Source organism: Macrobrachium nipponense, chromosome 18 (assembly GCF_015104395.2).
Source record: "Macrobrachium nipponense isolate FS-2020 chromosome 18, ASM1510439v2, whole genome shotgun sequence".
NCBI lineage: Eukaryota > Metazoa > Arthropoda > Malacostraca > Decapoda > Palaemonidae > Macrobrachium > Macrobrachium nipponense.
Window position 1 is genome coordinate 18,903,105 of NC_087211.1, and position 27,020 is coordinate 18,930,124.

The window sequence follows — 27,020 nt, forward strand, 5'->3', positions numbered from 1 at the left end:
TTCCCTGAGTTCTCAATTGTTGCACAACTACTTCTGCTATTTTCGTGAATACCCTGGGGGCTACATTCAGACCGAAGGGCATCACTTTGAATGAGAATGTCTGATTTCCTAGCCTGAACCCTAGGAATGGGCGGAAGTGTCTGGCTATAGGGATATGATAGTATGCGTCTGTAAGATCGATGGAGCATGTGACGGCTCCACGAGGAAGTAAGGTCCTTACTTGCGAGAGGGTAAGCATTTTGAACTTGTCGCAACGAATGAAAGAGTTTAGCCTTGACAAGTCTAAGATTACCCTTCTTTTTGTTGAGCCTTTCTTTGCACGCTGAATAAGCGACCTTGAAATTTTAGATGCTTGACTCTCGCAATAGCTCCTTTCTGAAGGAGTTCCTCCGCATAATCTGTCAATTCCTTTGATGGTACTTGGCGGAATGATTTGATTGGAGGGGGATCTTTGATCCAACTCCAACCCAATCCATTGGACACTATGCTCTGTGCCCAATTGCTGAACCCCCACCTGTGACGGAAGAGGAACAGCCTCCTCCTACCTGGGAGCCTCATTGTTGATGGGCGGGTTGACCACCACGCCCTCCTCTGAACTGCTTACTCCTTGCCGCCCTTCCTGTGCCACACTGGCGAAAGTGGCCTCTCGCCCTACCTCTCGATTGCCTATTAAAGGGAGGGTAAGCCTGACCTTCATACATAGGGTTGAAGGCCGGCGAGAGTGCGTAGGAGGTCGAGGGTTGTGACTGAGGAGACAGCAGGAGGATGGGCTGGGTCTGCTTGGATGTAGAAGGTTGTCCCTGTTGGGTAACCGGGACGGCCTGAACGAATTGCTGCTGTTGCTGGTGTTTCTGGTAAGGCTGGAACCTTTTACCAGACTTCTTTGGTTTCTTACCAGCAGTGGGGGCGGATTCTTGCTTCCTCTTAGATGAGATACCCCACCTAGCTCTAAGGCTCTGGTTGAGCCTAGCAGCCTCGTGGTGTACCTCATTTACAGCGGACTCTGGGAAGAGATCCGCTCCCCACATGCTGGAAGCCAGGAGTCTATTAGGTTCGTGCCTAATAGTGCACTCCTGCAGAACGTGCTTTCGGCAATTCCTCCTAGCTTGGAAGAAGTCGAAAGCATCTGTCTGAACCGTCTGAAGCTGGGACTTGGCCAGAATCTTAAACAAAGGTTCCGTGCCATACGAGAGAGCAGCCATCTCTGTGATAATCAGAGAATTGAGGGACCTGCCAAACCTAGTTCGAGCGTCGAACTCTGCCTGAATCAAGGAATCAGGCAGCCTTGGGAGCTTTTCGCCGAACTGGTCCATAGCACAGTCCGGTTTGAGCTTACCAAGCGTGAAAGTGGCAGGCAAGTTCTCCCACAATTCTCCGAAAGCTGGGAAGAGCGGAGAAGTAGACTCTGCTTCCCTCAGCTGTGGCATGGGCTCATCCTTGAGGACTGCCTGAAGAGTCGTTTCTACTATTTTTGTAGCGAACGGAAGAGAAGCCTCCTCCTCCGTCGCAAAAATAGTAAAAGGACTCTTGAAAGCCTGGAGCTTGGTGTTGGTACACTCCCAGTCCTCAAGGCAGTGAACCCATTCGCGTTGAGCGTGATCTCTACTATAGAGAACGTTCTCCCTGGAGATCTTGTCCTCCCTAGTGAGCGCCGCTACGGTCAGCCTAGCATAACCAATGAAAGGCTGCGTCAATCCCGGAGGATAAAACTCGAAGTCCTCAATCCTTCGAGTTCCACACTCCGGGACAGAGATCATACCATCTTTGAACGGAGCGTAAGCGGCTACTCTCCATGGGTTCTCCATGGAGAAAGCTGGTAGCGACTCATAAGGTGGAAGCTGGAGAATACCAGCACTTGCTACTGGGGAGATTGGAAGAGGAGCCTGAGCAAGCCCAGCTACTCGGTCCTCATTCTCTCTAACTCTGTTAGAGAGATCTTGGATGGACTGGCCCGACTGAGACAGAGTGCTCGACAGTTGTGCGAACATCTGCTCGAACTTTGTTCCTAGGGCGGAGACTTGTGAGCCAACCATCTCACCTACCTGTTGCATCACCACTGCTGAGAAAGCAGTGGGATCAAAGGTGCTAGGTCCCGCTACTCCAACCGGCGTTGCCGGAGTGGATGCGGTGGAGGCCGGAGAAGGCATTGGCTCGGCGGGGAGCGCGAGCCTTCTCCTTAGAAGACTTGCTTCTAGAGCTCTTTGAATATGAAGAGCTCGGCTTAGCCTTCACCGCGTCAGCATAGGAAGTCGAAGACTTCTTAGCTGAAGAAGACGACGACGACTTTTTAGAAGTCGTCTTAACAAGGGTCTTCGGTTCTCTCTGTCCCTTCACCTTTGGGGGTACAGAGAGAGCGGGAGAGCGGGTAGGGATCTCAGATCCCAAAAAGCCTTGGAAAGAAGCAGTAGAAGAAGGGACAGGAGAAGATCCAGGAGCGCCCAAGGAAAGACCTTGGGCACCCGACACACCTACCTCAACCAACAAATCCTCAGCACCTACCGCCATAGGCTCAATATTAAGGTCCAAGGTTGCGACGTCCGGGACCGTCTCTTGCGTGGCCACGACCCCGAAAGACTGCTGCATCTCCTGCTGGATGGAGGCTATGAGAGGGGCTGCGGATATGGGGTCAACATACCCTGTTGACTTGCCACCGGGGAAGATCTGAACGGCCAGCTTCTTGTCCAATATGTAAGGCTGGCCTTTGGCGGCGTTCTTCCCGAAGCCGCCCACCCACGCTTTCAGGGTTGCTAGGGCGACTTCCCTCACACCGGCAGCCTGAAAGAGAAGGCGAAATGAAGCTTCTAATGGCGGAGCGGGGTTAACAAGCTTATGACTAAGTGTTGTTAGTAAAACGATAAAAAAAGTCTATAATCGACTTACCCCCTCCACCAGCTGACTGGCCAGGTCGTAACAGATGGCGCAGGCTTCCGGGTGCCAGACGATCATGCGTCGTTGTAAGGCGTGGCACACGGAGCGTGAGACCTGCACTCATTGTGGGCGCAGGGGTCGTATAACGTCGCATTGCACCCAAGGACCTGACAGTTGGTAGCCTGTAAGTGGAAAGATACATAAGTATCAGGAGAACACTTACAGCCTAACAGTTGCTCCGCTGGTGCCGGAGCGAGAAAGTTAGATTAAACCAGAGCCCCGCCATAATACGTGTGGTAGTAATATGGTTGGTTTGTCCAAGGCTATGCCGGAGACAAGAGATAGAATCCAACCAGGTGTGGTGGTGAAAATGAAACCACGACGGACAACGGCGGAGATGGTATACATATAAATAAATATAATTATAGAAATCATCGTAAAACTAGGGTATATCCTTAAAAAAAAAATAACAAAATAATTATCAAACCTTTCCCCTCCCGTCTACTAGAAGAGTGCCCGGGTAAGAAGCAAGCTCCCTTCCGGTAGCGGGGGAGAAAGGTAAGGATATAGTAGGCAAGCAATAGACCACTAGTAGTGACCACCCCGCCCGCTGGCGGAGCCAGTAATCTATAACCAAAGGTGCCCCGGCTGCGGCGGAAGGCTCCGTTCGTTACAGTGGGAGAAAGGTGGCTGAGCAACTGGGGAGGGGGGAGGGTTCTCGGCGTAACACGGCGGGAGAGAGAGAGGGGGGGTGGGGGGGGTGGCCTACTCCTCCCCGTCCCAACAACTACCCGCTCGGTGACCCGGTACCCGATAAGTGGTCGCCCTATACCCCAGCTGGGGAGAACCCCTGGCCTCCTCAGAGAGGGAGGGAGGAAGGCAACTGAGGTTGTCATGGCAACCAAGGGGTCCCCCAGACCCCTCCCTATACCTGGTAGGGAGAGGGAAGGGGAAGGGTAAGGTGCGATGGAACACGTGACCGCAAGTGGCCTAAGCCGCGATAGCAACACAACCGTGAAAGGGCCACGTGAACCAGACTGTACCAATACATGGGACATGCACCTAGGCTAGCCTAACACCCTAAATAGAACTAAAATTACATCGTAAAGATGGAAAAGACACTTTTAGTAGAAGAAAAAGAAGCCCAGGAGGGGGCAAACTGTTCCGAGGAACAGAAGCCTACTCGGAGCCAGCGATAGCCGATGAAGAGCAAGAGCCGGGATGCTGGGCTAGAACACAGAATAGCCCTAAATACCAAACTAAGAGAATGGTAAATGGGCTAACCTAGCTAAAAAGGCGATGTAAAAAACGATGAACGTGATATAGTAAGCCCATAAGTATAAGAAGTCCCACCCAGTATGGAAGACCGGGAATTCTGAATGAGGCAGCATGGCGCCGCCACGAGTCGACCGGGAAACCGTATATGACCTATTAGAAGGAAAATACTGGTTCCTGGAAGACTAAAATACGGTAAAACACTACTTATGAGGCACTTAACTTAGCCGTTGCGAAGGCAACACGTTCCATAACGGATGATGAGGTAAGTCCAGAAAATAGTACACAAGCAAGAAAATGCGTACGACGCTTGGCGCTAATAATTAAGGATGACCGCTAGGGGCGCTGCTGTCCGTGGCGTCCCCTAGTAGTAGTAGTAGCGGCCGCATCGCCCGTTGGTATCAGCTCTCTCTTGTGGGGATTCTGATTGGAAGGTCTAATTGGTGAATGTCTCGTGGTAGTGTTCTCACTCGCCCCTATTCTCATACCGACACTACTTTTAAAGAGTGAGCGAGTCAGTTTTACTGACATTTTCTTAATTTTGTTTTTCTCTGGTAATTTTAGATTAATTTTGCCTAGAAAGAATGATATTAAGGATCCTTTCATAGGCCGACACGAGCTGAGCCCAGAAATTGACTTGAGCAAGCTCTCTTTTTTTTTTTTTTTTTTTTTTTTTTTTTTTTTTTTTTTTTTTTTCTAATACTGTATTGCATTTCATTGTTTTCATGTTGTATCATTCATGTTAAATTTATTGTGAAATAACATTTTATTTTTTATGTGAATTGGTACTGCTTTTACGTACATATTATAGTAAAGATATTACTGCCTCTTCTCTCCTCAACAATACCATGATGCTCAATAACTTGAAATCTTTCATTCATTATTCCTCAAAAATATAAATACCCCCTCCCTCTACCTCAAGTTAGCTGTGTATCACCACAATGACGAATGATTTTGTTAATCATTTATGCTAAATTTTTTTGTAACAAGCTTTGTTCTTTCATTTACTATTTTGTTAATATTGTTCAATTAGACTGTCTTACTCGGTGCACCAAACATAGGCTCAATTAAGACTTTTTTTTTTTTTTTTCCTTTTTTTTCTGTATTGCATTTGGTTGTTTTCATATTTTATCATTACGTGGTTACATACGTTTTTATACATCTTTTATGCTAAATATTATATTTAAAGCTAAATTTTATATTAAATGCTTTATACTTTTGTTTATTTTGTCGAATATGTTTATTGTTAAACTATATATTGTAAATGAAAAAAAAATTTAATACAGTTTTACTTGTAAGACCCAGTTCGTAGACAGTTGAATAAAAGTATAAACTAGATAATCAATCAGTTCGAAGTACAAGCATTTGTTCGACAAACTATACAAGATTTTGTTTGAAAAACAGAAAGTTTGACATGAGAAACGTTCGACAAACGAGGTACCACTGTACAGTATATGAATAATAAAATTATATAAAGCATTGTCAGAACTTAGCCAAGTAGTAGGCTATGTCAGAAACTAGTTTTGTATATAATATATATAGCATGAAAATTGATGCTATTAGACAAAATAAAGAGAATAACACTGAACGACGAATTCCAACCCTGTTGTTAAATGAAGAGTACCTGTACAAGATATGTGACACATGGAATAAATTGCCACCGGTTGTAAATAGCAACAGTGTGGAAGAGTTTAAAAGAAAGCTGGACAAAATCATTAGGACACTGAATGAGCAGTAAAACCTGCTCATAGAGGTAAGTGAGCACACGATGTCTCCTCGGATGGACGAACAAGTCTTTGAGAATCTTAATCCTTACAACTCTCTCTCTCAGTAGTTCATTCTAAATATTTCTGACCGAGCCAGTCATCTCAGCTGTCGGTTTTGTTGGGAACTTCCTTTTGCCCCAAAGTTTGTGGCTGATATTCTCCTTCTAACAGGTGCTCGTACTTTGGCTTCTTTAATTTAGCTGTTTTATCATACTCCTATGAAGTGTATCTTCACTTTGTCTCTGATCCTTATGCTGTTATGTATTCCTTCTCTCATATTGCTGGATTTAGCCATTCTCAAGACTTCTCTTTATTGTTTCATTTTGGTTTTGTCACATTCCTGGTCAACATAATAGATGTTTCTCAGTAGGCCTTTGCACAAATGAAAACCAGTACCCTTGAAGTGGAATCTCCCTCCTTTTCTCTGCTGTGAAATTTAACTAGGGCTCTCTTGCTATATATCAAGTAGACTGTTTGATCAATAAAAGTTTCACACACTCTTAGCTCAAAAATGAGAGAGTATCAACATGTTTCTTGTCAGATCTAGTCATTGTTTGGTTTATACTTTATGGTTCAGAGGATCTGCTCATTCATTCTGATCTTCAAGACTTTGTTCCTCATCCTTTTGGCATAGGTGGAATTGTGTATTTCTTAATGTAACTGCCTTTATGCTTCAGTTAATTGGCACATTCTGTCAAGGGCAGTTACGTTTCTTGGGCGGGGGGTTTGCCCCCCAAAATGCAAAATTTAACCATGACTGCCATGACAGGAAAGCTAAATCCAGTGGCCCCAAAATGGTCAAGGTCCCCATTTATATTTGGACCCGAAAGCTTGGGGGCCACTAAAGGGGCCCAATTTCCAATTTTGGTACCAAAAATGTTATATAAAAGAAATAGGGCTCTCCAGGGGCCCCATCCCAATCATAGAGCCCATTACAGACCTTCTCATATGGATCGGAGGAGGGTGGGTAAAGTTGATTGGGTTAAGGGTAGGGTCGATCTAAAGCAATTGATTACTGCTTATAGGGGTCCTAATTATTCTCTGAGGGCCCCCATAATGGCCCCATTTGCCCAGATAATGCACATTCAATTAATTCAATGAATCTGGCCTTCTGCTTAACCCAGGGAGGCGGTGGCCCCATTGAAGGGTGCTTGGGCCATCCCTGGGTAATGGGATTTGGGCAAGAGGTGTCAGTGTCATGTGTGGGAGAGGGAGAGAATTATGAATAACATATAGCTAAGTCTGAAATTTGCCTTTACAAGTGCCTTTAAAATTATCCTACAATTGCTCATATTCTAAAAATTTTCCCCCTGCTGCTTTGGCTCGCTTCGGTTGCCTCCCACCCCATAAGAGGGGCCCCAAATGGGACTGTACCCCCCAGGCCCTAAAATGTCTAGGAATGCCCCTGGTCAAGGGGTTGCATCTTCAAGTATATTCTTGTCTTGCAAAAGTTACCTTGATTTCCAAGGTCATCTTCAGCTCCACTGTGTGTCATCTGTTGGATTATACTGCATCTGGGGCTTTTGCTCTCATCAGTACTTCACATACATGTTTTCATGCTGAATTGCAGTTCAGGCTAATTATGAGTATAATAGGTTTAAATAACAAACAATTGTTGTTGCAATAAAACAACTTTTTGTACTAACTGTTAAATCATAATTTTATATAAGCAACTTACAAAGTAATTACATAGCTATAGTTTCAACTTTGTCAGCAGCTAGAATTTTGACATTTGTTTTTGGCTAGGTGACTAACCCCACTCACTATCGGGGTAAAGGAGGAACCAACTCAGCAGAGAGCTTCAATTTGTTTCTGCCAATGGCTGTACGAATGTCAGTTATTAGCAGTAGCTGAATTTTGGATATTTTTACTTTACAGTTGGTTTGCCCCATTGGCGTGGTTGGTAGGGTGTTGATGTGCCACCTCAGTGGCCGCGAGTTCAATTCGCAAACATTCCACTGAGGGGTGAGAGATGTGTTTTTCTGGTGATAGAAGTTCACTCTCGATGTGGTTTGGAAGTCAAATAAAGCCATTGGTCCCACTGCTTAATAACCACTGGTTCCATGCAATGTAGAAACACCATATAAACAAACAATCTTCTCAGTTGGTCATACTATTTGTAACAATTGGTGAAGTATTCTTGCTTTTTTGGTAGCTGTTTTGGCATGATTAGACAGCATCAGGTTATGACTGTCAGTTCCAGAACGTAGATTTTTATGACTTTGTTGACACTAGACTGACTGGCAATGTCCAACTCTAGCTCACAGAGTGTTTGGTATTGCAGCAAGGGTTGCAATACTGGGTTAATTAAAGCCTGTTATTATCTGCATACTTTATGCACTAATTGCAGTGGTCAAATTTGTTCTCCCAAATTGACTTGTCAGGAATGAGAACTTTGGAACAGTAAAATATGGAAGACTGACTAGCCATTTAACTAAACTAGAGAAAGACAAGAAAAGGAAAGAGGCTTCTAGAGCCAGTTGTAAAGACATTAGCTAGTCAGGGGGTTACTAACTCTGTTGATATTAATGTGTTTCTGAACCTATTTGACCCATTCCCAGTTCTCAGCCTGTTACACCCTCCCCTCACCGGCTCTCTTGCTCCTGATCCCAACCCCATAACCAGCCTCAAGTTGAGAGTTAACCGGAAATTTAGTTTGATGATGAATGCTATGGAGCAGTTAGGCTCTTCAGTTGAAGTCTTTATAACAGAGTGGGTAATAAGAGTGTTGGTTGAAGTGTCGGTGGAGGAGGTGGCTGCCCATCCTGCCAATTCTCCTAGGCAAAGGTCCCTGGCATACTTCCCTAAACTTGGGAGGAGTCATACTGGTAGTCCAAGGGAGGTCGGTGGGGTCTGCCCATGGACAGTTTCCCCCTTAGTTGGACCTCTTGATGTTTTCCAGGTAACGACAGAGCACTGCTAGAAAGGTGTTTCTAAGGAAGTGTCGTCTTTCATCTAGCCTGTCTGGTTCGGGAGATTCTAGCCCCAAACTCCAGTGGCGCTTTGTTGACAAATCTTGTCCGCTGAAAAGACGAGCAAAGGACGCATCCCATTTTCCACCAGTTCTTCCTAAAAGGTTCAGAGAACCTTCCTTAGATCAGTGACTGTTATGTAGTTTGTGGGACAGTCGAGAATTAGAGGGACAGTATTCATTTGTTAAATGCCCCTCCTCTCAAAAACGTTCTTCTACTTCTAGTAAGTTGTTGTCTAAGCACCCAGCTGACACTCCTGAGTGTACTGCTTATGTGCTCCCATCGGCTCCTGAATGTTCAGTAGTGCCTGAGCTTCTTTTGGCACAGTGTCTCCCCTCCCTACTGCTCCTGAGCGCTCTGCAGTCTCCAAGCATCCGCTAACACCTGAATTCTTAGTACTTCCTGAGCATGTATCATCTGGAAAGCGCCTGTTGACGCCAAAACGCCCATTAGCGCCAGAGTGCCCACTGATGCCAGAGTGCCCACTGATGCCAGAGCGATAATTGGCATCCAAGTGCCCATTGGCACCAGAACTCCCATTGGCACCTGAACGTCAGTTGCTGCCTGAGTGCCCATTAGTGCCTGAGCCCACATTAATGCCTGAACACCTGTTACCTCCTGTAGCAGACCCTTCTTTGGTGGCTATTCAGTGCCGGTTGGATAATATTCTAGGTTTAATTAAGAAAACCTCTTTTGACTCCCCAACCTCCAGTGGATTTGTCCCTGATTTCATTAGATAAGGAAGAGAAAGTGGACTTAGGTGATCTACCATCTGCTTATGCTTTCGTTACTATGGTTTTTGTTAGCAATTTTCCCAGATTCAGAGAAGAGAGAGCAAGGAAGGGCTGCCTTTAGTTCCCTCCTTCCAGGCTGTCTCTCATGGGAGATATTTGTCCTACTTGACAAGAGTGGCACCTTCCCTGGGAGTGTCTGCCTCCTTCCAGTGGGACTTCTGTGGCGTGATAGACTCCTCTCAGAGGTTTGCCTTTAATACTGCTAAAATCATTTTCTTTTCTTCAGAACTGGATCACTTGCTGAAAACTTATTTAAGGTTTTCAAAGTGTTAAGCTTCTTAGACTGGACAGGAGGAACCTTGGCACCTTGCATTTAATGGGAGTTATCTCTTGTTTGGACAAAGGTATAAGGGATGGGTCTTAGGGGCTAGGTTCCCTCTTTGTGATGGAAGTCTTAAAGAAGAGGGAACTGTGGTTTCTTACACTATGAAGGGAATGACCGCTTGACAAAAATCTGACCTCCTTTTCTCCCCACTGGATGGGTAGCACCTTTTCCCACAAGCAACAGTGCTTCAGATTGCAGCAGATCTACAGAAAAATCTACCCACGATCTTGCTCAGTCACTAAGACACCCCAGAGAGACTGCTTCCTTTAACACCTGAATAGCTCTTCTCTACAACCTCAGCCCATTTGAGGCAGAGGTAGGCAAAGAGATCTCAGGTGAACACCCAGTTAGCTTCTCAAGCAATCAAGATGTCGTCAGCAAAGTCAACCTGTCAACCTTAAGTAAATGAGAACCTTGTTGTCCTGGATAGTAGAAGTACTGAGAGAGGGATACTCAATCCCATTCAAACAAAAACCTCCTTTAACCAGCTCTCCTGTTATATTGACAGCCTGCTCTCTAGGCTCAGAGAGGTTTTTAGCCCTCTCTCAAGAAGTATCATACCTTCTGAGGAAAGAGGCCATCGAAATGGGCAACTGGGCAACATGACAACTGGGCGACAATCAGTCGTCCCATTCATTCTGTTATATCGCTACTGACGTTACTCAGCCCGCATCATGGCTTAATTCGTAACCTCTCAAAGATGCAAAGATAAACTTGTGCACGAAGGATTTATTTACACAAGGGACAGGACAAGCCGAAATACCACATATTGGAAATGTGACGAAAGAAAAACATGCACTGGCAGAGTAGTGTCAGTAGGTGATGACGATAAAATTGAAGTGCGGTTAACTAGATAGCACGCATTCAACACGAAGTGAAGAAGTTGCAGTGCATAGGCTGAAAACAAACTGTAAGCAAAAAGCTGTGGAACAGCCAGCAACACACTCAGTTACATTAGAATTTACTATTTACATAGTGAAGTCTTGACCAATTGTTTCATAATAAGGACTCAATTTGTAATTAATGCCAATGTCTGCCTCATCTGATACTATTATAAATACTTTAATATACAATTTACGTGGTAAAAATTCTTGCCCTAGGCTGTTGCCTAGTTTTCCTGTCAACCAGTTAGCTGTCACCCTGTTGTTATGTCAACCAGTTAGCTGTTGCCCAGTTGTCTTGTCGACCAGTTGGCTGTCTCCCAGTTGTCCTGTTGACCAGTTGGCTGTTGCCCAATAGCCGCCTAACCATCGAAATAGTTGAGGACACCTGCTCTCTGGGGTTCTACAATTGGCTCTTTGTAGTCCCCAAGGCCTCAGGAGGCAGGAGGCCAGTTCTGGATATAAGCACCCTGAATTTGTATTTCCAGAAAGCCAACTTTAAAATGGAAATGAGCCAGGCCGTCCTGTCATCTATTCGCCAGGGAGATTGGATGATTTCAATAGTCATACAGGATGCATACTTCCATGACCTCGGCCACACAGACTTGAGGAAGATTTTAAGGTTTGTTTTCTAGAGCATAGTACATCAGTTCAGAGCTCTATGCCTCGGCTTGTCCAAGGCTCAACAGGTTTTCACACGCATTCTATCTCCCATTGTGAAATGGCTACATCTCATTGTGTTAAAGATTTTGCTATACCTACACGATTGACTTCTTCATTCTCAATTGAAGGAGAGATGTATGGAGGATCTATGGACTGCAGAACAGAGAGGTTGGTACATAAATTTAAAAGAACTAAAAGCTATTCACTGGGGATTGAAAGTTTTCGCAGTAGAAATGTTCAACAAGACAGTGAAAGTCCATTCGGACAACACCGCTGCACTGCCCTACGTTAGGAAATGGGGAACTTTTGTTCTCCTTTTGCGAAGCAGCAAGAGCCCTTCTCATTTGGGCAGACAAAAATCAGACATGGATTTTAACCAGATTTATACAAAGGGAGTTGAAAGTACTAGTGGATGGTCTGAGCTGCCAAAAGCAAGTTCTTCCCACAAAGTGGACCTGGACCTTAGACCCTCTAGTATGCCTAGATCATTGGAAGCTGTTGGGAAAACCAGTCTTGGATCTATTTGCTACTGCCAGGAAACAATGGCCCCTTCTATATTGCCAGCCCCAGATCCTCTACCTTGGGCAACTGATCCAATGCTGATAGATTGGTTGGACAAGACCTCTATGCCTTCCCTCCTTTCAAGATGGTGAGAGAAGTCATCAAAAGTTTAGGACACTGAAATATGACTATGATTTTAATAGCACTGTTTTGTCCTGCACAGGATTGATTCCTGGACTTGCTAGAACTATTGATGGACTTTTCAAGACTTCTGCCTAATAAAATCACTTTACTCAGACAGCATCACAACAGATGATTCCACCAAAGACTGTCCACGCTAGCCCTGACTGCATTCAAACTGTCAGGAGACTGGTGCAGACGAAAGGCTTTCCAAAGTCAGTTGCATAGGCTATTGTTTGATGCAGGCGCCAATCCTCGAGCAAAGTTTATCAAGTCAAGTGTACAGTCTTCCAATCCTGTTGCAGAAGGCATAACATCTCATCTACTAAGACTCTATGGCAGAAATTTTTGATTTCTTGCTGTATTTAAGATTGTTTAGAGGCTTGTCTTCCTATGCTATAAAGGATTTGTCCAACCTTTCAAATTGTTTGATACAGTGAAACAGAGGAAGACAAGGTCAGTTTCATGGAACTTTGATGGGGTGCTCAAATGGCTGTTGGATCCCTGCTTTGAGTCGCAATGTACAATTTCTCTGAGACCAAACAATGAAAACTTTAATTTTAGTAGCACTGGTTGTCTCGAAGCATGTGAGCGAGTTACACACAAGTGACAAAAGGATTTGTTTTGCCAAGGGGGATACAGTCTGTTCGTTCATCCTCAGTATCTTAGCTAAGAGCAAGGTCCCTTCCAAGTCCTGGCTTTGTTCTTTTTCTATTAAAAGACTAATGGACATTCTAGGTCCTGATGAAGAAGAGTGGACTCCCTGTCTGGTAAGGGGGTTAAGATACTGTTTACATAGAACAAAAAAAAAAAAATTCTTGGTCCATCAAATACATAACCTGTGGTGCTCAGTAAAAAATCTGTCACTTCCACTTTCAAAATATGCCCTGGCATTTTTTTCAAGAGATTTAATCTTGGAGGTCCACTCTCAGATTAAAGAAGAGGTATTACTTTTCATGAAAGTTAAAGCACACGAAGTTATGACAGTGGCCACTGCACTTGCTCTCAAGCATAACTTGTTCCTTTCCTCTTATTATTCAAGCTATGTACTGGAAGTCCAAGTCTGTGTTTGCATCTCATTACTTATGCAAAGTCAAAACTACTTACAAAGTTGCAGTACCTTGTGTCCAATTGCAGTTTCTGGCGTGGTGTTGGTATAGGGAGTATAGGAAGTATTCCTTGCATCCTTTACTATTTGTCTTGAAATAATGGTGTCAAGTCTTTGGGGAGTAGGGGGTTACTATGTGTGGGGTGTGCCCACCAGATCGATGTTTTTTAATGGTTGGGTTGTGGTTTTAATGTTGGTTCAGGTAACTACGTACTTTGTTTACTCGGGTTGTTTGTGTTATGGTACCAAGCCCAGGGCTAGGGCAACACTTAAGACTTTGCTAGCCATTGGAAAGTTCCTTTGCTGCAAAGATCTGACTGAAGTAGCAGGTGTTCCTTGGCTATACCGCCATGCTGCTGCAGATATTATTACGGTCCCTAATATTTTAGAATATAGATATGTCCATGCATCCCTTCTCTTTCATTTTGGGATTCAGCTATGTAATTACTTGGTAAGCTGTTTATTTGAAAATGATATTTTTTGTATATAATTACCAAGTAATTACATGATCAGAGCTTTCCTTCCTCCCTGGCCCTATCATGGACAGGGAGGGCATAAACAAATTGAAGCAATGTGCTGAGTTAGTTCTCTTAACCCAAAAGTGGACTGGGTTAGTCACCTAGCCAAAACAAAACTAGCGCTACTGCAAATCTCAAAGTTTTGTCTATCAACAAAGTTGAAACTACATACAGGCGGCCCGCGGTTAACGGCGCAATCGCTCAACGGTGAATCGGTTTTACGGCTGTCGTCAAAAATATTCATTAAAAAAATAAGGCATTTTAAGGTATTTTTACGGCACAATTTTCGGTCAACAGCGCCGCTAGCGCCATTATGTCTAACGAGTACATACACTTGTAGAAATACTGTTCAGCCCATAAAGGTTATGCAAATGATATTTGAAAATTGTATTGAGAGTTATTACATAGGTATTAGGGTAAAATATATGCCTCTGACGCTGTTCTATGCCGAAAATATAGAGTTAAATGAGTGCACATTTAGCTATGGATGTGTCAATTTATAATTGTTCATGCTCTTATGTTTAAAATGTGTATGAAAATGTATTACGTATAGGTATTTTTATTTCTGCGCATAAATATGATACAAAGGCAGCTTTTGAAACTGCCCTTCACGTTATCAAAGAGGATGTTTTTTCATGTTCTTTCTTGTGAGCCGCCGCCGAAAATGTCGAGTTAAAAAAAATGTAAATTTAGCGATCGATGTGTCAATTTTATAAATGTTCATGCTCTTATGTTTAAAATGTTAATGAAAATATATTACGTATAGGGTATTTTTATTTTTGTACATAAATATGATACAAATTAAGGCAGCTTTTGTAACTACCCTCCACGTTGTCAGTGGATGTTTTTTCATGTTCGTTCTTGTCCACCACTGTTCCGAAAAATGCATGGCTATTTTATTATTTATGCATCTTTTCCATAAATCCTTTAAAAGTTATACATTACTTCACTGTATCCAATAATATTGTATGTATTCTCATATTATTAAATTACTATGGCAAATCTAAGCTAGTATTCCGCGGAGCGGCCAATGTTGTGGTTTCAAATCAGCTGATGGCGAACACGAGTTTGTTTCACCATGTTTAACGCAATTCTGAGCGAATTTTCTTGCTTCTAGTTGGCATAAATGAATATCTAGATACTTGACTTATACAAGACAAGGTTATTTTTCCTTATACGATGTGTTTTTAGGTGGAAATATGAATTGAATATGTTTCATTGTGATTGTGAACTTTTTTTTTTTGTTAACAGATTACGTTGGCGGCGTGTTTATTGCGTAAAAAAATTACATGATTCCGTTCGCAATTTTCGTATATATCATCGTAATACGAACTTTACATTATTTATCTTATATCGGCATGAAACCAACAGTAAAATGTGTTCTTTCAAGCCCAGTAGTTTTGATTAAAATGATTTTATCTCAATTTTATCTACGGTTGTGTTTGATGGCAAATGTTTACTGGAGTTTTATCCTTGTTGCCGATGAACAATAATAGCCATTAGCAGCTTGAACAGTTTTCTCATCTTCAGTTATAACTAGGTTTAAATTTAACAGTATATTTCCCGATTGATCTTTGATCTATAGCGAATAAAGTTATTACGTTGAGATATCTCAGTTCTATTCTACATAACGTCATTTATAACAACTACGGTATAATGTACTATAGTACGATGATTGAAATACAAGCCAAACGGATGTTATCGAACTTCGGTAGTACTTAGAAAATAAAAAAAAGTCGTTTCACGTTAGGTTGTTCATGGCTGTTCACGTTTATGGAATGTGTATAACGTTAAAAGCATACTTTCATGATTCTCTTTTGCTGTTTTTGAACTTATGTAATTAGAAGATGGGATAAAGTTAGGCTATTGTAATTTGGTCTCTCATAAAATCAGATTATCGTAAGATGAATTATCGTGACATGAAGACTGCAGCACCTGTACTCTGTATAAAACCTTATTATATCTTTACATACTGTAGACACCCAAAGGATTAAAGCTAGGGTTTTTTCACTTTACAGTATTTATAATACTGTAATGTACTGTACAGTAAATTCTATAGATCTATACTGCATAAATATAATTTTACTTATTGTGCCATCGCGGGATTAAGGCGCTGTTTGACTGGTCTAGGGCGCTGTTAACTGGTCTAGAATTTCAAAAGAAAGTGTGCGGCAGCCGTAGGCTTTAAAATCGCTTAGCGTCGAAAATCACTTAGTTTCGGCGGCCAGGAAAGGAACCCCTGCCGCTAACCGAGGGCTGCCTGTATAGCTGTGCACTTACTTTGCAAGTATATATATAAAACCTTATTTTATATTAAAAATAAAATTTTTCATTGCCCTCTATCAGTTCCCTCACTTTGCCAGGTGGTGTTTGATACAAAGGAATGAGAAGTGTAGGCTTGCAAACTGGATGTGAGCTTGATATGCAAAGTAGGTTGTTTCCTCCAGGTTTTTGAGTCAGTGGGGCTTTGGAATAAGAAATAACCATGAATAATGGGTCTGTATAGAAATGTGTTGGAATGTATAAAAATTTCTTTAAATTGTCATCCTTGCAATTTCCCTTCTTCAGACAATGGTAAGTAATAAAGAGTGGCAAGTGGGACTGAGAAGACATCCTTGAAAGGAGAGATCTCTCCCCTCCCCTAGAATCCTTAATTCTTTATGCAAGTTAAGTTTCACAGTTTTTGAATTTCAGGTAGAAAAGAGGTATTTCATCCCATTAGATGAACATAGATTCTGGTGTCCATGGATCGCTAAAGTTGACCATCATGATGAGGATGATGATGATGATGATGATCCTCTAAAAGGATTCTGTATTGTTGTTGAACAAATCCGTGAACTGTTGCAGGTGTCACAACAACGAAAATCATACGCTCATGAGAAATATGTAAGTAATTCTCTCTGCTGTATTTACTTCTAGTATTTAGAGTGGATTTTAATACCAGCATTTTTTTCAGTTATCTGTGATGTGGTGCAATGGAAATTTAATTCCCTTCATATTAGTGTTGTTCTGTCAGTTTTAAAGACCTCTCACTAGAGTGAGTTAGTTATAGTGTCAAAGCCTGGAGAATAAAAATAACAGTTAGGAACAATTTAAAATGATTGAAGCCATTGTTATCGCACATTTTTTATTATAGAATAAATCTTGATAAATGTTCCTCAAGTTCTAACTTTTTTATGTCATAACCCACTATTTGTATATGCTTATACTTGAGGCCTTCGAGTGTCCTTAATTGTACTTGGTAGTTGAGAAGGTGATAGGTAGTTGGAGATCAGTTATCGACTTCCCCATTGAGCCGATTCATTCGCCAGACCCAGTTCAAGATGGAAATTGCTTACTCAGTATTAGTTTCCATCAGAAAGGGCAACTTCATGCTTTCAATGGACCTAAAGGAGGCATATTTTCAAATACCCAGCCATCATTCCTTTTGGAAGTATAGTGGTCCCCCGTATTCGCGGGGGATGCGTACCAGACCCCCCCATGAATAGTTAGAACCTGCGAATGTTTGGAACCCTTATAAAAACGCTAAAAACAGCCTATTTTGTTGGTTAAAACTGAAGAAAAACCACTAAAAATTTTCATACTTGGTTTTTTTAAGTTTTATCATAAAATGTGCATTTTATGATGAAATTTATCAAAAAAACCAGCAATTTATGGATATTTCTCATAGAAAAATACTGCGAATGTGCAAATTTTCTGCGAATGATGCGGGGAAACGTTCCCAAGAGAAATCTGCGAATGTGTGAGTCCGTGAATCCGGAGAACGCAAATACGGGGGGCCCACTGTACCTTTGCTTTACCCTCTGGTGGATGATGTTCCAGTTCAGGGCCCTCTGTTTCAGGCTCCTCCCCCCAAGTATTCACTCAAGTGTTAATGCTGATTTTGGCTTGGGCTCATTCACACAGAATATATCTGCTGAGGTATCTGGACAATTGGCTAGTCCTGGTAAGATCATTGCCTCACTTGCTTTGAAACAGATTGTCTTCTTGAATTTTGTCACTACCTTGGTGTGGTGATAAATTTCAGGAAGTCAGATCACACGCCCAAGCAGAAGGTGAAGTACTGGGGTATGCTAATAGACTTGGAAGCACTGAGAGTTTTCCCTTCAGACTCTCACATTGACAAGTTCAGAGGTAGCACAGAAGGTCTTGTCTCGACAGGAACAACCTGCTCTGCAATGGCAAGTTATACTAGGCCTCCCCCCTCTGGAAATGCTCCTGTGTTCATACACATCCAAGGGGAGGTGCACACACCTGGAGGATTTGTTAGTGTCAGGTGTGTGGGACCAGAACAACAAGAACCTCTACATCAACATAATGGAACAGAAGGCTGTTTTTCTGGCTCTTCAGGAGGTCAGGATATAGTGATGGGGCGCTCCGTGTTGTTGATGAGCAACAACACCACACTAGTACACTATGTCAACAAGCAAGGGGGACGGGTGTTCTTCCACCTTCACAGGTTGATGGTTCAGGTGCATGAGTGGGCGATAGATCACTCATTAGGGTTTTCTGTCTGATCCATTCCAGACACTTGGAACATAGTGGCAGACAAGCTCACTTGCCAGAGTTTCTTCACCCTGGCATTAATCTTTTTGCTACCTGCCACAACAAAACTTACAGTGTTGTACTCATGGGCTGCTATGGAGTGCACCTTCCAGCACCATTGGACCATCTAGTATCTTATGCCTTCCCTCTGTTTTGCTTGATTTATCAGGTAATCAACAGGGTGCTTATTACCCTGAATCTCAGGATGACTCTGGGTCCCCTTAATGGCCACATACTGAGTGGTATCCAGACCTGCAATCTGTGTTATCCAAGGTCCTGAGAGAGATTCCCCTGTGGCACAACTTGTTTTGTGTCAGCCACACATAGAGAGGTATCACCAGGACTTAGAAGTGTTGGCACTTCACGCTTGGAGATAATCCAGTGTCTCCTCCAAGTGAGAGGCTTTTCTTACCTTACAGTGAAGGAGATTTCTGGATACCTGCGGAAGTCCTCAGTGGCTGTGTACCAGAGGAAGTTGGCCATCTTTTGTAGTTGGTGTCATCGATGGAATTATCTCTCGTCAGAGCATCTCTTCAGCAGATACTGGACTTAATTGCCTTTCTTTGCTGTGAGAAACTTCTCTCTGTCTCAGCCATTAAGGGCTACAGGTCTTCCCTTGGCTAAGTCCTCAAGTTGAATGGAGTTGATCTCTCTTCCTCTTGGGAGATCTCCATGCTCCTAAGAAGACCCCTTAAGTAAGTGGCATGTGATTTGTCCTTAAGAGCCTGATTCTTAGGCCGTAGGAGCATTCGAGAGAGCCATCAGACAGGGATCTGACTTTCAAGACTGTATTCCTTCTTGCCTTGGCATTAACAAAGAGAGTAGGTGAGCTTTATGGCCTCCCTTTTGATGTTAAACACGTAAGGGGATAGGGATTCATTCCGCTCAAGTTTGTTGTGGAATTCTTAGTAAAGACTCAAAATCCATTTATCCTTAACATCAGGTTCAAGTCTGTTTTGATCCCCTCCCTAGAGGATTTTGTTAGTACAGGCAGTCCCTGGTTATCGGCAATCCGCTTTTATGGCTCTTGTCTAGTGGTGATGATAACTGAATTTTCAGCACTGATTTATGCTGATCCACACTTGTCGCTATTGATAACTGAGGATCAGTGCCAATAACCGGGAATTGGTGCTGTTTTCACCGATTCTTTACTATCTGTGATTTTCGGTTGTCGTCACACTGCCAGGAAGGAACTCCCCCCCTATAACCAGGGACTTCCTGTAGTGATCAGGACAAGATACTACTCTGTCCTGTTAGGGTGCTGTGGTACTATCTTTGTAGAACTCAACATCTGAGGCCTGAGTGTTGACACCTCTGTGTTAGTACTGGATAGACCAAGAAAGGGGTCCAAGACCACAATCTCCTCCTGGCTGCATGAGATGATCAAGCAGGCATTTGCCTTTATACAAGGAAGTATGTACAGAACAGGTAAGTGATACCAATATGGTCTCAACGCTATATACAAGTTCCAGTGACAGAATAGCAAACAAACCAGCCCGGCCCGGAAGAGGGAGGGTTGGTAGGGAATACGAGTGAGATAGGTAGGAAGGAGAGAGTATTAAAGGAGAAAGGACTGACAGAAAAGCTAAGGAAGGAGTTGTTAAGGGGACCGTCCGCTATGGCGGATGACATGTCAACATGAAAAAATTAAAAATTGAGTTATTACTTGTATCTATGCAGAAACATGCTGTGCATGCTTTCCAGAAGTTTCAGCCAATTATCTTTATAAATAATGAAGATATAGCGGTTTTTAAATGATGACGTCATCGTAACTGCGTCGTCTGTATGACTTGAGTTTGACAGAATCGTTTTTGCGTGTTTATTTTTGCATATATACAGCAATTTTTTAAGATTTTTTTTGAAATTCTCATACATCTGGTAGCAATGAAAGTAGTGTGACACTGGGTGAGAAGCGAGCTGCTCAGAGCGGTTATTTATAGGTGAGACTCGGAGAATGACTCAGTTACACCACAGACGTCAAAGAAGTTACATGCGCGTAGGCACTTGCGTTTGGTTACTAGCTATTTACGTTGTTTTTATAACTTCTTAGTGAACTTATAGCAATGCCGAAGTTACCTAAGATCAAGAAGGCTACTCAGCAACTAAGGCTAGCAAAATTAGCGAAGGCCAGGAGTGTGCTGAAAGAAAAACACAAAAATTCATTGTTATCAGCTGCCCTCATTGTCTCATGTCTCGCCGTCAACATCATTATCTGATGTTACGCTGAGGGTATTAACACCACTTTTAGGGGTAGGACCAGGATCCTTGATGTAGAAATCAACAATAAAAGTACAACTAAGTAATTATAATAAAGTTGTTTTGACTTTTATAAGAAAAAAGCGAAAATTTACATAGCAAATCTTTGGGAGCTCATAACTCAAAAACATACTTATGCGCATGTCGGTAACCATTACTCGGTTATTTATTATCCAATTTTAGAGAGAAAGATATCATTGGAAAGAGGAATAAAAATCCCATAATTCTGTGTGACAGAATTTTTATTTGTTTTTCTTCTTTTTTAGATTTTTTTGAGTGTCTAGACTAAAAAAAAAAAATTAAAAAATTCATAAAAAATAAAAAAATGAAAATTCTGTCACACAGAAGTGTTCCGTATATAAAGAAGATTTTATGGTATGATTTTCAATACAACTGATGTCATATTAGTGGAGAAATCTCTACCTATTTTTTTTTTTAAATCATGATTTTTGCTAATAAAACGAAAAGTTTTTGCTCAAATGACTTGAAATTTTTATATGATGAAGGTGTTATATATATCTAAAACATATATGAAAATTATGTATTTTGCGTAATAAATAAAAAAAATAGACATCATAGCGGACGGTCCCCTTAAGAATCGGTCATTCGGGGGAGACTATGCTCCCTGCAGCCACTGTTGAGAATTTAAGGGCCTCTAAGTTTTTGAGATAGTGGCGTTTAAATACCGTTGGAGATTTCCAACCCGTATATTTCTTCAGGTCTTCTAAATTCATATTGTGAAAATAGTTAATCGAGGTAGCCACTGCTTGGATGTCATGGGCGTGTGGAACTGAATCTGGGTTGGCCTGTTTAATAAAATAGAGTATTTGTTGTCTAATACCTTTCAGGGAAATCATACCACCTTTCTCTCTAATAAAAAGGGGACCTGAAGATTTTTCGGAAGGCCTGGTCAGGTAGGATTTAAGGGTAACGACAGGACACAATGATGTGTCTTGTGAAAGAGGAATAATTTTCCACGGAGCCCACCTGTTTTGTGGGTCCTCATTCTTAGCAAAGAACTTCCGATCCGGGGATAGTAATACTTCACCCAACGGGAGGAATTTGACATGATCTGGGTTTCTAGAGAGACCTGAGAGTTCAGATATTCTGGCACCTGAAGCCAGACTCATTAAGAATAAGGTCTTTCTGAGAAGGGTTATATATGAGCATGATTCATTATCAGTGTCTGAGGCTAATTTAAGTACATAATTCAAAAACCAGGAGACCGTATGAGGGCAGTCTACTGGTCTCAGGCGGGCACATGCTCTTGGGATTGAAGAGAAGTACGAATCTGACAAGTCAATATTAAAGCCAAGCTGAAAAATCTTCCTTAAGGCAGATTTGATTGTAGTAATGGTACTAGCGGCTAGGCCTTTCTCAAATAGAGTTCTAAAGAACGAAATTGCCAGCTTTGTAGTCATGTTTTGAGCATCCGATTCTTTTAGAAAAATGGCCAATTTCTTCACTGCTGAATCATACTGCCTGAGCGTTGACTCTCTTTTATCTGATTCTATGAATAAGATGTTTAGTGAATCAATACTAGCTTCCTTTTGGGCCGCAAACTTCATGAAGTCCATAAAGTCAGGGCACTCAGAATTCTTGAGGAAGCTGACACAGTCCGAGTTTGTACTACTTGCGTTAGTTCTGGACGGGGGATCCGTTTGGGCCGGAGATTCAGTTCTAGTAGAAGCGGAAACCAGTTGCTCTTTGGCCAATTGGGTGCCACCAATGCTACCTGTCCTGTGAAAGATCTTAGTTTGTGCAGGACTTTCATCAGAATGTTCACTGGTGGAAACAGGTAAATCTTCTGCCAATTGTTCCAATCTATGGCCATCGCATCTGTGGCGTAGGCTAGAGGGTCCAGGTTGGGGGCCACATAACATGGTAGTTTGTGATTGGATTCTGTGGCGAATAGATCTATTTGAAGGTCCGGGATTTGATTGCAAATCCAACGGAACGATTTCATGTTTAGGGACCACTCCGACTCCAGCGGAGTTGTCCTGGAAAGTGAGTCTGCGATGACATTCCTTACTCCTGCCAGGTGAGTGGCTGACAGGTGCCAATGATTTTTCGTTGCTAACAAAAAAATCGCAATCATCATGTGATTTATTTGCTTGACCTGGAGCCTCCTCTGTTTATGCAGTGGAATACTACTGAGCTGTCCGAGACTAACCTTATATGAACGTTTCTGGCTGGAGCCAGGCGTTTTAGAGTCAGGAAAATGGTCATCGCTTCTAGAAGAGGGAATTGTAGTGGTACTGATTTGGCCAGGTTCCGGCATTCTGTCCATGGACGGAGCCTTTTTGTTAAAATGGGTGGAATTATAGAGATCTTGTCCTTGAGTTTGATGTTGGCTCTCTTTCTCCAGACTCGATTGATATCCTTCAGTCTGGCTTTCAATAGGACGTATGTTACTGACGCAAACTGTAGCGAACCTAGGATTCTCTCTTGGGTACGCCGAGAAGCCTTTTTGTTCTTGAGGAACTGTCTCATAGCCTTCGCTATCTCCCTGACCTTCTTGGATGGGAGAGATAGTTTGTGTTTGTTTAGGTCCCATTGGATTCCCAGCCATTGAAAGCGGGAAGCCGGAACGAGCCGAGATTTTTCCTTGTTTATCTGGAAACCCAGAAATTCCAAGAATTTTATCACCTTGGCTGTTGCTTTGAGACACTTGTCGTCGCTGGCTGCCCAAATGAGCCAGTCGTCTAGGTAGGCTACTAACATTACCCCTTGAGTTCTTAGCTCTTGAACTATCGTCTCTCCTAATTTGGTGAATGCCCTGGGCGCAATGTTGAGCCCGAAGGGCATGACTCTGAATGAGTAAGCTTGCTTTCCTAGTTTGAAGCCTAGGTACGGAGAGAAGTTTCTTGCTATCGGAACATGATAGTAAGCGTCTGTAAGATATATAGAGGTGGTGACATCCCCATTGGGAAAGTAAGGTCCGCACCTGCGAGACGGTCAGCATGCGGAATCTGTCGCATTGAATGTATGAGTTGAGACGGGACAAGCCCAGAATCACTCTTCTTTTGTCCGAGTCCTTTTTTGGGAGACTGAACAGACGTCCATGAAACTTTAGGCGTTTTACTTTCTTTATAGCCTTCTTCCGCAGGAGATCTTTGGCATAGTCTAGAAGGTCCGTTGTTGGAGTCTGGTGAAAACTGATTGGTGGAGGAGGCCCTTTCTCCCATTTCCACCCTAGACCTTTTGAGACTATACTGTGGGCCGATGGACTGAAGGTCCAATGGTCCCGGAAGAGATATAATCTCCCTCCCACCTGCGGGCTCTCACTGGTTGGCTGCAGTTCTGCTACCTTTGCCTCCTCTGAAGCCTCTACCTCTTGCTCCGCCCCGTTGCCGGCCGCCACCTCTGGCTCTGCTGTAGCCGCGAAATATTTGCACCTCGCGACTCGTAGGAGGGGTTGAAGGCTGGGGAGGTTACTAGGGCTGTTGAGGATGAAGGTTGCTGAGCCGGCGGAGTTTGCACCAGAACATACTGCTGCTGCGGTTGAGCCTTTGATGTCGAAGGCTTACCGACCTGAGACCGGAACCGCTTGAACCACCACCTGAGGATGAGAGGCCTGGTAAGGATGGAATTTCCTTGGCCTCTTCCTAGGTCTGGATTGGTGTCCGGGGTATCAAACTTCCTTTTGAAAGGAAGTCCCCAATGGACCCGAAGACTCTGGTTGGCTCTGGCTGCCTCATGAAAGACAATAACTTCATCTTTCGGGAACAGATTTTCGCCCCATATTGAAGACTTTATGAGTCTGTTAGGTTCGTGCCTTATGGAGGCACTCGCCAGGAAGTACTTCCTGCAGGCTCGTCTCGCCATAACCTCATACAGGTCCGCTTGGAAAGTCTGTAAAAGAGCTTTCGTGAGGACTCGGAACAACTGTTCATCTTTGAAGGTTGAAGCGACCAACTACGCCGCAGTGACTGAGTTGATCGACCTTTCCAATCTGGATCTTGCCTCGAATTCCGCTTTGACCAAGTGGTCCGGAATCCTGGGTAGCTTCCCTGCAAACGGTGGAGGCACAATCCGGGTCGAGTTTACCTGCCATAAACGTAGCCAGAGCGTCATTCCAAAACTCCACATATGCGGGGAAGAGCAAAGAGGTAGCCTCTGTCTCTCTTAGAGCTGGTAAAGGCTTATCCTCCACCGCTGCTTGCATGGTTAGTTCCGCCACTTTGGATGTACAGGGCGAGGGAACTCCTTCCGGGTCACCAACATCGTGAAGCTACCTTTATGGGGCGTCAGTTTTGTATTAACTCACCCCACTCAGAAAGGGTGCGAACCCATACAGCTTGGGCTTGGTCCCTAGGGTAGATCATGGTCTCCTTCGGGACCGTATCTACTCTGACTAGCGTGTGTTCTGCTAGCCTGACGAATCCGGGAATGGGAATTGGAGACCCTCTGGGAAGAACTCAAAATCCTCTACCGGGCGGGTTCCGCACCCTTCAATCATCAACTTCCCATCTGAGAATGGGGCATGCAATGCTAACCGCCACGGGTTGTTATTGCCAAATGGCAGCAGCTTAGATGCATCCGGAACTGACATGGTCTGAGCCGTGGTTCCGGACTGGAGGACTCCGGTCATCAATTCCTCCTGGGCTCTGATCCTCTCGGTCAGGGATGTTATTGTCTGACCGGAGGTATCTAGGCCCGAGGCGAGTCGGGTAGACATAGACTCAAGCTTCTCATCCACCACTTCCCTAACCTTCAACGTGAGAAGGTTAGCGAATGCCTCCTGATCAAAGCCGGACTCCGTCAGCTTGGACTTGGAGGACTTAGCTCTCAACCCCTTAGGAGGGGAAGAAGCTTTGACGGAGGGCGACTTCATAGCATAGGTTGACGGCTTTGAGGCCAAAGACGACTTAGCCGCACCTGTCGGAGCAGGTTTAGATCCCTTTCGTAACAATAACCGTAATGAAAACATAAAATTAACAATAAAAGGAAATAACCAATAATAATAATGACGCACGTGTCTGATGATGCATCCAAAATGGCGGATGAAATAGCGTCACCCCAGATGCGGGTTTTAAGGGGCCGAAGGCTAGTGCTTATACCGACGCCCTTGGGGGTGATCGAGCTGAGGGTAGTAACTTCAGCATTCCATGCTAGCTTTTTCTCTGGTATATTTAGGATCTAATTATACTTAGAAAAGTGAGCTACAGGAACTTTTCTCCGGCAGACACAGGTCGAACCCAGAAATGCAAAATAATCAATATTTGAAGGTTTTTTTGATGAAAAATGCAATAAGAATGCAGTTTACATAGTTTTCAATGCACCCAAAGCATTAAAAGTAAGGTTTTCTTAGGATTTTTGACAATGTTCCGGCTTACGACGATTTTCGGCTTAAAACGCATCTCAAGAACGGAACCCCTGTCGTAACCTGGGGACTGCCTGTAATTACTTCAAACTATAGAAACAAAACAATTTGAAATTCTCGTTCAACACAGGATTACCAACATTACCAATGCATATTTCGAGCAATGTGGAAACAAATACAGTGTTACCCCGTGTTCGTGTTCTCTGGATTCGCGGACTCACTGATTCGGGGATTTCTCTCTGGACCATATCTACCCACTATTTGCGGGGGATTCGCCTATTCCCAGGATTTTCCGGCGAAAATCACCACCATTTAGTGTATTTTGATGTTATTTTCATGACTAAATGCATTTTTATGGTACAAAAATGGTTTACCAATTGTCAAATATTAATACTGATTAATATTGTATTAGTAAGTTTAATAACATTAAATGATATCACATAGTAAAAATAATAAATCTCTCTCTCTCTCTCTCTCTCTCTCTCTCTCTCTCTCTCTCTCTCTCTCTCTCTCTCTCTCTTACATAGATGTATGGTTTTTTTGTATGATAAATAATTGATTTCATATTTTCAAATATTAATATTAATGTATACAGCAATAACATCAATTCATTAAAGAAAATACTAAAGTGAATTAGTAAGATTTTAGTTTATAATTTGAAAAATTATGTAAGAATGATGGAAATCCCAGTCTTCTCTCTCAAACTCCAGGTACTAAAACTGTCAAACATATCAAGTAATGGGACGGAGGGGGAGCAGCTGTTGGGTTGTTGCCACCAAGTGTTCATGAAATTTCTCTCTCTCTCTCTCTCTCTCTCTCTCTCTCTCTCTCTCTCTCTCTCTCTCTCTCTCTCTCTCTCTCTCTCATTTACTAAGACTCAAGAATTTTTGTAGTACATGTACTATTTGTTTTTAATACTTAAAAATAATAATAATAATAATAATAATAATAATAATACTGTTATATTTATATAACTGTATTTACAAAATTCATATTAAGTGATAGTATTTTAAAGAAATACAATAATCTATCCATTTCACTC

At 42.9% G+C, this 27,020-nt stretch overlaps 1 protein-coding gene across 1 annotated transcript in view; it reads left to right on the top strand.

The window, feature by feature from the left end:
* Nucleotides 1-27,020, top strand: part of LOC135196527 (zinc finger C3HC-type protein 1-like) — a 200,191-nt gene that overhangs the window by 148,525 nt on the left and 24,646 nt on the right. The window contains 1 exon segment of the mRNA XM_064223375.1: nt 16,546-16,737. Within this exon segment, the coding sequence (XP_064079445.1) occupies nt 16,546-16,737 (192 nt within the window).